Raw genomic sequence first — 12,014 nt, 5'->3', positions numbered from 1 at the left:
AGTGGCACTGTGGCTCAAGTTGGTAGAGCGCTGGCCTTGAGCTGAAGAGCTCAGGGAAAGCGTCTAGACCCAGAGTTCAGGCCCCACAACCAAAAAAGAGAAAAGATTCAGAGAAAAAGAAATGCCTCATACTTCATTTAAGCTGAAATTAACGTCCTGAGAATTGACTTCATTAAAGAGCTTGGAAACATGAAGTGCTCCATTTCCCTACTGCATACTACAATTGAAAGCATATGCAATGGAATAATTGAAACAGAAAATAAGGATCTGAGGTGAGCATAAAACAGAGGATTAGAACAAAAAAAATCAAGTTTGGTAAAAACTGTCAGAACATGCCAAAGGGAAATCCAAGAATTAGGAGATTCAGCCAAAAGATCAAGTCAATGGTAGTGGGGATAGATGTGGGAGAGTTCAAAGTTAAAGGCATTGAAAAACCTATTCAAAAAAATAATAACAGAAAAAATTTCCCAAATCTCAAGAGAGAAAAATCTCACCCATCTGATAGGGGCATACAGAACTCCTACTTGACAGGATCTAAGAAGAAATACTTTTAGACATATCATTATGAAAATTCTGTACTTAAAAAATTTAATTTTCAATGCAGCAAAATCAAACAAGGAGCTATATTACAATGGAAAGTCAATCAGAATTACTGTTGATCTCTCCACTCAATGCAAGGAAGGCCTGGAATGGTATAATTCAAGCCTTTAAGATCAACAACGGCCAACCCAAATTGGTGTACCCAGTGAAACTATCATTCACATTTGACAGTGAGACTAAAACTTTCCATCACAAACAAAAATTAAAGGAATTCATGAACACTAAACCAGTATTACATTATATACTAAAGAGAAGCATGCATTCTGAACAAAATAAAGTCAAGGAAACACATTATCACTAGAAGACTAGTTTAGTAACCACAGGAAGAGGGAAGATGTAAACTACAGGAAAACAAGAAAATGGTAGGAAACATAACACATCTTTCTATAGTAACTTTAAACATTTACAAACTCAATTCCCTAACCAAAAGACATAGAGCAGCAGATTGGATTGAAAAACAAGATCCATCCATTTGTTTCCTCTAAAAAAACCATCTCACAGTCAAAGATGAAAATAAATTTTGAGTGAAGGATTAGAAAAATTCTTTCATGGAAATGCATCTTGCTAAAAGGCAAAAATAGCCCTATTGAAATCTGATGAAGATAAGATTTTTTTCATTGAGACAAGGAAGGTTATTGCATATGAAAAAGGAATGATCCATGAAGAAGAAATCACAATGGTCAATATTTATGCGCCAAATAATGGAGTACCTACATACATTAAACAAACACTCTCAGACTTACAGAACATGTTAGAGCCCAGCACAATAGTAGTGGGAAATTTCAACACTCCACTCTTGACAGGACAAGGAAAGAAGCCTCTGAATTAAATGACACTATAACCCAAATGGGCTTAACAGATATCTACAGAACATTCCACCCAGCAATGATCCAATTCACATTCTTCTCAGTAGCCTGTGAAATGTTGTCCACAATTGATCATATCATAGGACACAAAGAACCTAAGCAAGTACTAGAGGATTGAGATATCTCCTTGCATCCTCTCTGACCACGGTGGAACCAAACTAGTTCTAAACAACAAAACATATTGGAGAAAATACTCAAACACACTAACAAACTACTGAATAACACACAGGTCATGAAGAAATAAAGGAAGAAATTAGTAAGTCTGTACAATTCAATGAAAATGAAAACACATCACAAAGAAACCTCTGGGATACAGCAAAAGCAGTGCTGTGAGGGAAGTTCATAGCTCTAAGTGCACACATAAAACAGAATCAGCTCAAGTAAATGACCTCATGATGCAACTAAAACTGTTAGAAAAACAAGAACAAACCAAACCCCAAACTACTAGATGAAGAGAGATAGCCAACATTAGGGCAGAAATTACTGAAATAGAGACTAAAAGAAAAAATATTCATAAAATCACTGAAACAAAAAACTGGTTCTTGAAAAAAAATCAATAAAATTGACAGACCACTAACTAGCTAGACTGATAAAGAAAAGAAGAGATTCAAATCAGGAAAATTAGAGATGCCACAGGAAACATTACAACAAACATCCAGGAAACCCAAATGATTATAAAGTACTTTTAACACCTACACTCAAATAAGATGGAAAACATAGTAGAAATGGACAAATTTCTAGAGACATAAAATGGCCTAAGCTGAACCAAGAAGATATAAACCAGTTAAATAGACCCATAACACACAAAGACATTGAGGAAGTACTCAAAAGGCTTCCAAAGGAAAAGCCCAGGCCCTGATGGATTCACAGCTGAATTAGATAGGAACTTTTAAGATGAACTAACACCAATATTCCTTAAACTTTTTGAAGAAACATTAACAGGATGATTATTCCAAACTCATTCTATGAAACACATATCACACTCATCCCCAAACTTGGTAAGGATCCAACAAAAAAAGAGAACTATATAGATCAGTCTCTCTGATGAACACAGATTCACATATCTTCAATAAAATATTAGCGGCTGGGTGCTGGTGGCTCATACCTGTAATCCTAGCTACTCAAGAGGCTGCAATCTGAGGATCATAGTTCAAAGCCATCCCAGGTAGGAAAAGCTGTGAGACTCTATCTCCAATTAACTACTAGAAAACCAGAAGTGGAACTGTGGCTCAAAGTGGTAGAGCACTAGCCTGAGCAAAAAATAAACACAGGAACAGTGCCCCACAACTAACAAAAAGAAAAAGAAAAAAGAAAATAAAACACTAGCCAACAGAAGCTAGGAAGAGAAGGAAAATTCCTTAAAATAATAAAGACTATATATGAAATACCAACAGCCAACATCATACTGAATGGTGAAAAAACTACAACTATTTCCCCTAAAATCAGTAAAAAGACAAGGATGTCCACTCTCTCCACTCCTCTTCAATATAGTTCTGAAATTCCTAGCCAGATCAATAAGGCAAGAAAATGACATAAAAGGGATTCACATAGGGAAAGAAGAAACAAACTATCCCTTTGCTGACAACATGGATCTCATACCTAAATGACCCAAAAAACTCCATCCCCAAACTCCTAGAGCTAACCAACCACTTTGGCAAAGTAGCAGGATACAAAATTAACCCACAAAAATTAGTAGACTTTTTGTATGTCAACAATCAAAAAACAGAAAGGGAAATCAGGAAAACAACTCCATTTGCAATAGCCTCAAAATTAAAAAATAACCAACCTAGGAATGAACCTAACCAAAGATATAAAATATCTTTGCAGTAAAAACTATAAAAATTTGAAAAAAATCAAAGAGGACATTAGAAAATGGAAAGACCTTCCATGTTCATGGATAGGTAGAATCAATATTATGAAAATGACCCTAGTGCCAAAAATGATATATAAATTCAATCAATCTCCATCAGTTCTTTACTGAGATAAAAAAAAAATAACCTACATATTCATATGAAACAACAAAAGTCCTGGAATAGCCAAAAGCAATTCTAGGCAAAAAAAAAAAAAAAAAAAGTAATGAGGGTGGTATCACAGTATCAGACCTAAAGCTCTACTACAGAGCTATAATAACAAAAGCAGCTTGTATTGGCACAAAAATAGAACCAAAGATCAATGGAATAGATTAGAAGACTTAGAAATAGAAACATACACTTATGGTTACCTGATATTTGATAAGAGAGCCAAAGACATACAGTGAAAAAAATGGCTTCTTCAATAATTGGTTCTGTGACAACTGGGCATCCATATGCAGAAAATAAAAGTGGATCCCTGTTTGTCACTATGCACTAATATCAATCCAAAGTGGACTGAAGGTATCAACATCAGACCCAACACTTTGACACTACTACAAGAGGGTAGGAGAAACATGAGAACTGATAGGTATGGGGGAAACTTCTTGAAAGGAGTCCCAGGGGTGCAACAGATAGGAGAGAAACTTGACAAATGGGACCACATCAAAATAAAAAGTTTCTGCATCGCTAAGGACATAGTTCCTAAACTAGAAAGACAGCCAACAACTGGGAGAAGATTTTTACCAGCAATACATCAAAGACCTAATATCCTATAAATATAAGGAGCTCGAGAAACTAACCCCTCCTAAACCTAATAAGGCAATCACTAAATGGGCAAAGGAGCCAAGGAGAGATGTCCCAGAGAAGAAGTAAGAATGGTAAAGAAACACATAAGGAAACGCTCATCATCTTTGTCCATAAAGAAAACACAAATCAAAACTCTGAGATTCCATTTCACCCCAGTTAGATTGCCCGATATTGTGAATTCACACACACACACACACACACACACACACACACACACACACACACACACACACACACACACACAGAGAGAGGTATATATCAAAATGAATTCCAAGATAGGAAAACAGAGGATCTCTCTCTTTTAAAAAAATATTTTTGATGGTTCTGTCTTTTCTCTATGTATAGTGTATTTGCATGTATATCTTCAGGAGAGTTGTGGGGGGATACAACACTCGAGGGGGAAAGGGTTAATGCAGCAATGGAGCTCACCGGACACTGATGAAAGTGAACTATACAACTCATGAGTGGAGACAGGAGGGAGGGACTGGGAGAAAGGGAGGGAAGGGAAGACACTGTACAAAAAGCAATGTTCTCATCACCTGACTCAAGTAATATAATCCCTCTGTAATCGCCTTTATAATAACAATAAAGTAAATTAATAAAAGAAAAGAAGAGACTGCAAAGAGTTTCCTTCCTCTTCTCGGCTCTCAATCACATGGGGAAACAATGCAGCAAAAAGGCCCTCAACTGTAGCCCTGGAGGGAGCGTGTCCTCACCGGAACCTGACCATGCTGACACATTCATCTTGAACTTGACAGCCTCCAGGGCTATGAGAAATAGCATTTCTTTTTATTGGTATGTTTAGAAAAAAATCTCAGGGACAGCACCCAGGCCCTGGGTTCAAGCCCCAGGATCAGCACCTACTTAAAAAAAAATCAATGTTTAAACAGGAACTAGGACCCATATCTGTAATCCCAGCTGCTCATGACTGAGATCTTGTATTTTAGTTCAAAGCCTGCCTTGGCAGACAAATTTGTGAGATGTGTATCTCCAATTACACAACAAAAAACTGGAACTGGAGGTGTAACTCTGGTGGGAGAGTGCCAGCCATCAGCAAAAAAGCTGAGAGGAGGAGGCCCTGTTACTGGTATAAAAAAATCCAGTGAATATTGTAACATACGTCCGTTTAGATAGAAATGAAGATGAAATAGATCTATATCATTAGTCTGGGAAGATTACCAAAACCCATTCTACTTTAGAAAATGATTTTAAAGAAAGAAAGAATGAGTGGGGGATAAAGAAAAATGAAAAATAGAAGTCATAAATATGTACTCCTTTTTGGCTACACTCCTGTAAGCGCTATTACCATTATCCTCGCCTCACAGAGTTATAACTGGACTGGCTTGTTCAAGAATCACCACATACCAAGGTCACATCTGTTTCCACTCATTTCATCTGCCTCTTCTGGCTCTTGCTCCATCGCCCATGCATGTGTATGAACGTGTTCTTGGCTTCTATTTTCCTCAGGTGGGTATGTGCAGGCTTTGGAAGTGACTAAGGAAATCTCAGATTCAACAGCCTTCAGGTCAAGTTCCCCTTCAGAAGAGACCTATGATGATGTGGAGTATCCTAAGACAGACGTGTAAGTACCTGCAGTCATACGGCTCGACAATGCCAATGTGGTGGGACTGTAAACTATAGCAAGTCAGTGGCCTTTTTGTCCTTTCTCCCACAGACCAAAGCTGGACTTTTCAAGCTCATTTGCCTCCGAGAGTGGTACGTAGTGGAACAGCAATCTCTTCATTTCAAAAAGGGAACTGAGGACTGAGACCTGTAATGATACACACAATATATGAGTCAGGTTTTGAGCCTTGGGTTCAGACCTTTAATCCAGCATTGAGCTAAAGTCAAGCTATGAAGAAAGAGATTCCTCCAAACACATTTGGTTTCCTTTTGTACTTCCAGCACAATGTCTCATGTTTAAAAAAAGACTCCAAGCCCAGTGCCAGTGGCTCACGCCTGTAATCCTACCTACTCAGGAGGCTGAGATCTGAGGATGGAGGTTCAAAGCCAGCCTGGGCAGGAAAGTCTGTGAGACTCTAATCTACAATAAGCCGCCAGAAAACTGGAAGTGGCGCTGTGGCTCAAGTGGTGGATCACTAGCCTTGAGCTAAAGAGCTCAGGGACAGCACCCAGTCCCAGAGTTCAAACCCCACGACCCACAAAAAAAAAAAAAAAAAAAAAAAAAAGACTCCAATTGCTGCCTACTAAATATGGGGAAGGTGGAGGGGAAATGAAGGAATCTGTTGATAAACTTTCTTTTACTAAGTCAGATCAGACTTTGATTCAGAAATGAGTCATGTCATTCCAACACAGCTCTATAGAGGTTTAAGCTTTTAAGCATATTTATGAAAACCTACACATTTTAATAAAAACTATTGAAAGGAATGTACTAACATGTATTCAAATACACTGTTTTGTTTGTTTGTTTGTTTCTTAGGTGTTCATCTAAAATCAGGTTTAGTAATAGAAGCCTGAGGTAGTCTTAGTCCAGGGCTTGGGGAGCTGAGGCAGTAGAATTGAGCAAGACCTTGTCTCAAAACAAAACAAAACAAACAAGCAAACAAAAATTATTGTTATTAGGACTGAACATAGTTTTCTTTATTTACTTTCAGAAGAAAATAGTGAAGAAATGTATGAAGATATCTATAAAACAAAGAGCAACCACCCCAAAATAGAGTGAGTTTCTTTTTTCTTAGCTTTGTATATGCTCATGGTATTTTCATGTGTTAGGTATGGAAGAGTTTAGGAAATGACCCTGACCCTGCTCCTGTCCTTTAGGATGGCCTCACGTAGACTGGCCATAGGATACTAGAACTCTATGTTGTGATCCTCAGGGTATTTAGAAGTTTACATTGCTTTCTCTTTCGAGACCCTATTTCCCATAGCAGACAATTTTGCTATTGCAGTAGAAAATAAGTGAGAGGAAGAAAGTAACTATTAGTGAAACTTTCTTTAATTCTATGTTTACATTTCCTGGGTCAAGTGAATGACTGTAACTTATCTTTGTCTTTACAAGTTAGGGACACAAGTTCCTGGGATGTGGGCATTATTTAGCATCTAGTAATTCACTGTTATCAAGAACTGAACAAAATTGTTCAGGGGTACATTATTTCTCACATTGTGGGAAGGAAAACCAACAAGGGTCAAAAGTAAGAAGAACAAGGGTAGAAGGGAAAAGGATCCTAGCCTGGGCATGGGAGTGTAATAATGCATCTGTCAATCTCCCTCTTTCACACCAATGAAACAAACCCAGAAAGACATTAGGAAGGATCTTGATCATCAACTAGGCATTGTTTTGCCACAGCACTGTAATGTTCAATAAATTTAAAATCAGTGATATAATTATAAACCATCCTAATCCATTTCTCCTCTAAAAAGAAGAAAGTATTCCACAGACTACCAAAATACACATCTTGGAGGTATATGAAAGCTTGCATTGCTGTATCATTAGATCCTCTATGTCTGGCTGGTGTGCGCTACTTTCTATTAGAATCTAAACAAAGAAAGGGGTAGTTGTTGGGAAGACATTTTTTTTAGTTTCTTTGAGTGGGGTATGATCTGGAAATCTAATTGAAGCCTTCCACATCTCTAGTATTCTCTCAAATTTCATGGTATTTATCCTCTGATTCCTCTTAGTTTAGATGGAAAAGAAACACTTAAAAGACTCCAACATTTCTTCAAAAAAGAAAAGGATAAACTTAAAATGAAGAAAACCAAATCAAAAGAAAATATAAGGTAAAAAGAATCCCATTTTATCTCTCTTTCTTGGAGGGGATTACACCTGGGCTGATGTTCCTCTCTTAACAGTGAAAGAAATTCTGGGAACTAAAACCCCAGGCCTGGAGTGAACCACAGCCATAAACTCCAATGAGAAAATGACATGTCCCATTTGAAAAACCTGATATGGACAAATTCATCAATGAGAGTAGAGGGAAAACCTTAACCCAGCAAGTTCCAGATTGAAAATGTTGGTACCTGTTCATGCATTATGCTATTAATGATGTCCTTTTATGCTTGCTTGGCACCACGAGTCCCAGCAGTATTATCTGTACACAATGCCATCTTGAATTTGTCTCTCTCACAGACAGCAATATGTGGAGGGGGAGATGAGGTGTACTGCTGAATGGTTTATATATCTCAAAGTCTTAGACCTGGAACCAGGCCCTCCAAGATAGCCCTGATAACTGCTAATCTTTAGTGAACACACACACATACACACACACAGTGAATATATACCTGAGTTCTAGATTCAAGGGTCACTTACACTGTTTATTCAGATTGCCACCATAGCAAACCACTTCTATTTGCACTCACGGGGTAGCCATTCCATCCAGCACACCCTGGCAGACTACTGACAGCTCACTCTGAGCTATTGGTACAGATAATACAGTTAGGATCTGTGTATCTATATGCTGGGCAGGGATGGTAAAAATCATTTTCTGAGACTATCAGCTATATTGAGATGGAATTATGCTACGCTACCTTGAAGTCCTTTTTTAATTATAAAGCTTTAAAGTGTTGCAGCTTGCAGTCTGCTGTTTGTTAGCACTAGATTCGCCAAGGGAGCCCACCCTCTGTGGGAGCCATGCTCCCCCATTGTTTATATATATATATATATATATATATATATATATATATATATATATAATTTATATATATATAATTTATATATATATAATTGTAATGTTATTATCAAGGTGTTCTACAAAGAGGTTAAAATTCCCTAAGTCAGGTAATGAGTACAATTCTTCTTGGACAATGTTTACCCCTTCTTTCACTTTCCCCCAGTTTCCCCCTCCTGTCCCTGCCCACAGTTGCATAGTTCATTTTTCACAGTGTATATTGAGTACCACAACTGCATTTGTTCACCCTTCCTTTCTCTATTTCTCCAAGCTACTTCAAGGCAGAAATTATATCTGAACCTCTTACATACTCAACCCAAAGGTTTGGTTCATGATAGCTGTTCCAATAATACCTGTAAGACTGAATTTAAATTAACACTTAAAACATGTAGTTATTTTTTTGTCTACCGCTCCACAGTTCTTTCCATGTGATCTTCTTAGCTGTAAGATCAAAAGAGCAAAAGCAATCTTGATGGACCACATATATTTTCCCTCCTAACAGCTGACCATCTTTCCTGGGCTAGATTTCTCTCCCTCAGTATTTCCCTGAAATTACCACATGGACAGGGTATAGTATATGCAGAGTGTCCTGGTTAATTCATGTGTAACTTCTTCTGTCCCATCAATCCTTATGCACATTGGCTGTATTTGATGGGCCTCTTAGAAGACCAACAGACTGAAGCAGGATTCTCTAGAAAGACAAGGTCAGGAAGCAGGGAAGCTTGAAGTGAGTAATTGGGAAATGGAGTCCCAGGCAGACCATGGGAAAAAAACAACTCACTTTGAGCAACGCTGCAGGCTCGTTTCACATGCTTGCCTTGAGGCATTCATCTGGATTCAGACACCCAGCCATTGACATGTTAGTTGGTATGTCTCAGCCAGGCTTTCTGAACATGACTTTTTCCTTTAACCTTTTCGTGTTTTTTGTCAATCAACAGGGCGTTTTCCATTTCTCTGCCTGACTTAGGTAAGTGACATTTACCTGCGGTTGACCTTTGAGTCCTAGTATATTCCGCAGCACTGGTATATTCAGTGACAAGGGAAGAAGAAAAATCCTCTAAACCTTCCCATAGCCAATGAAAAATAGGTCCATCAAAATCAGGAAAGCACTTATATAGTGATATTCTTTCCTTTAGTGACAATAGAAAGCATTTATTAAGTGCTACCATGTACCCGACTGTAGAGTAGATGTATTTCCCTTAAAATCATGGAGAAACAGATGTAAACCTCCTATGTAGAGAGGCTGTAAGAGCCACACTCAAGCTTTAGTGATCTGAGGTTGGTATTCAAGTCTCTCTGAGTATGAAATCCATGCACTTTGCATTATACCACATCCCTTTTGGTTGATTTGATATCCAGATCAGTTTATTAAGGTGTAATAAATTGAATTTGAGTAAATGTAGTGGCTCATGCCTGTAATCCCAGCTGGAAATGGAGAAAATACTAGTTTGAAGTTAACCAGGGAGAGAGAGAGACTAGGATGCCTCACTGTTTTTTTCAATCACCCAGTTGAATTTCTTTCCAAGAGAATCTTTCTGCTCCAGCCTCTCAGGCTTGAGGATACACTTGTACAATTAGGTAATTGTGTATTAGTTTGGAAAACCAGCAATTGCATAAAGCATACCTAACAATCATGATTTTGACTCTCTCTCCACTCTAGGACTTAAGTCTCAGGAAGTTATTATCTATGATGATGTGGACACAAGTAAAAAAGAGCCAAAGTAAGTAAGTTTACTGTTCCAGTCATCCCTGCTGACATTTGACGTTTCCTGACACCTCAGTAAATACTATCAGAGCCATTGTTTCTGGTCCTTGGAGATGGAATTCAGTGTATAGTCATCTGCTATGGAGGGAAGACAATGACTATCATAGGTGGTCCCATGGTCCTAGTGGCCCCAAAGGCCCTGGAGATTTGGAATCTGTTCTTGTTTCTTACCTTTGGATCTAGAGAACTGAAAATCTGTTTAGCACAATTATTTAATGAATTCCTCATACCTGAAAAAATTCAGGAGAGCAATGACTATTTGATAGACTCTGTGTTTTCAAAAGTTACATATCTATAATTTGATAAAAGAGAGAAGAGAGAGAGAAAAGAGAGAAAGGACCCCTCTCTGGCTGTATGACTTCCTTTTCCTCTCACCCAAATGGCTGAGGATAAAGATCAACCACTCATCTTCATCCATCCTACTCACTCATTGCAACTATACTTTTGTTCCTGTCAAATCAGAGAGCTAAATTTTGGTAAAGTCACTAATAGCCCTTTGTTAAATCCAGTGGAAAATTTCAAATTATCAACCTGAGCTTCTCTAAAATATCTTAAAATTCTGGTCATGCTATCCTCAAAAGAAAATTACCAATGTTTCCCTATGTTTCTATATTACTACTATTTCTCATTCCTTCTTTTTGTCTGCTCTCTGTGTGAAAGAGAGTCTATGTGTGTATATATGTGTGTATGTAAGTGTCTGTGTGAGTGAGCAAGAGAGAGAGAGAGAGAGAGAGAAGGAGAGAGACCTATTTCTACACTTACATCTTAAAACTGTCCCTGAGACTTCTGTAATGATACTATTTTTTTTCAGTACTAGGAATTCACAGATCATACATGCTGGGCAAGTACTCTATGGCCTCTTATTTTTTTTTTTTATTTTGAGGTAGGGTCTCACTAAGTCACAGGCTGGCCTCAAATGTATAATCTCTTTGCTTTTGCAAGAAGCAATTTCATTTCAAGCAACTATCTCTAAGAAAAAAAAGAAACAAATCTATGCACAAAATACCTATTTCAGGATGTTTATAAAATAAGAACCTAAGTGTCCAAAAATATAGTAAAATTCTAAGCACATTACAGAAGATTACTCAATAAGACCATTTATTTACATATATGCTAAATATATAGTGAATCATTTCCAGTGACCTGGAGAATACTTAGACTACAATGACAATTTTAAAATAGCAGAGTATGAAATTGTTATGTATCATATAATCTCAATTCAGCTCTTAAAAGTATTTGGAAAAAATATTTAGAAGAGAAGTTGAATACCATTGAAAGACTATGCTTGTATTGTCTCCTGTTTCTTTCTGCTGCCCCCAATTTTTTAAACACTCAGGGTATGCTACTTTACACTCAATGAAGAAAATCAACTGGAGTCAGTCATTTGTCATATCTATTCCCTGCTCTAATGACAGTAGTTCCTTCTTGACACAATGTGCCTAGTGCTGAGTTTGTGATGAATATAATTGGAATCTATGTCCTGATTCCACCTTCTGGGAGC

At 37.6% G+C, this 12,014-nt stretch overlaps 1 protein-coding gene across 2 annotated transcripts in view; it reads left to right on the top strand.

The window, feature by feature from the left end:
- Fyb2 (FYN binding protein 2) overlaps positions 1-12,014 on the top strand; it is a 94,768-nt gene that overhangs the window by 68,438 nt on the left and 14,316 nt on the right. For both annotated transcript variants that reach the window (XM_069987139.1, XM_069987138.1), the window contains exons 10-15: positions 5,591-5,705; positions 5,799-5,839; positions 6,739-6,802; positions 7,763-7,861; positions 9,687-9,715; positions 10,409-10,469. In XM_069987139.1, the coding sequence (XP_069843240.1) occupies positions 5,591-5,705; positions 5,799-5,839; positions 6,739-6,802; positions 7,763-7,861; positions 9,687-9,715; positions 10,409-10,469 (409 nt within the window). The remainder of the gene's footprint in view (positions 1-5,590; positions 5,706-5,798; positions 5,840-6,738; positions 6,803-7,762; positions 7,862-9,686; positions 9,716-10,408; positions 10,470-12,014) is intronic.

Source organism: Dipodomys merriami, unplaced genomic scaffold, assembly GCF_024711535.1.
Source record: "Dipodomys merriami isolate MVZ:Mamm:240054 unplaced genomic scaffold, mDipMer1.0.p SCAF_34, whole genome shotgun sequence".
Lineage (NCBI taxonomy): Eukaryota > Metazoa > Chordata > Mammalia > Rodentia > Heteromyidae > Dipodomys > Dipodomys merriami.
The sequence above is the reverse complement of the archived record's forward strand: the minus strand, read 5'-3'. Positions and strand labels throughout refer to the sequence as shown.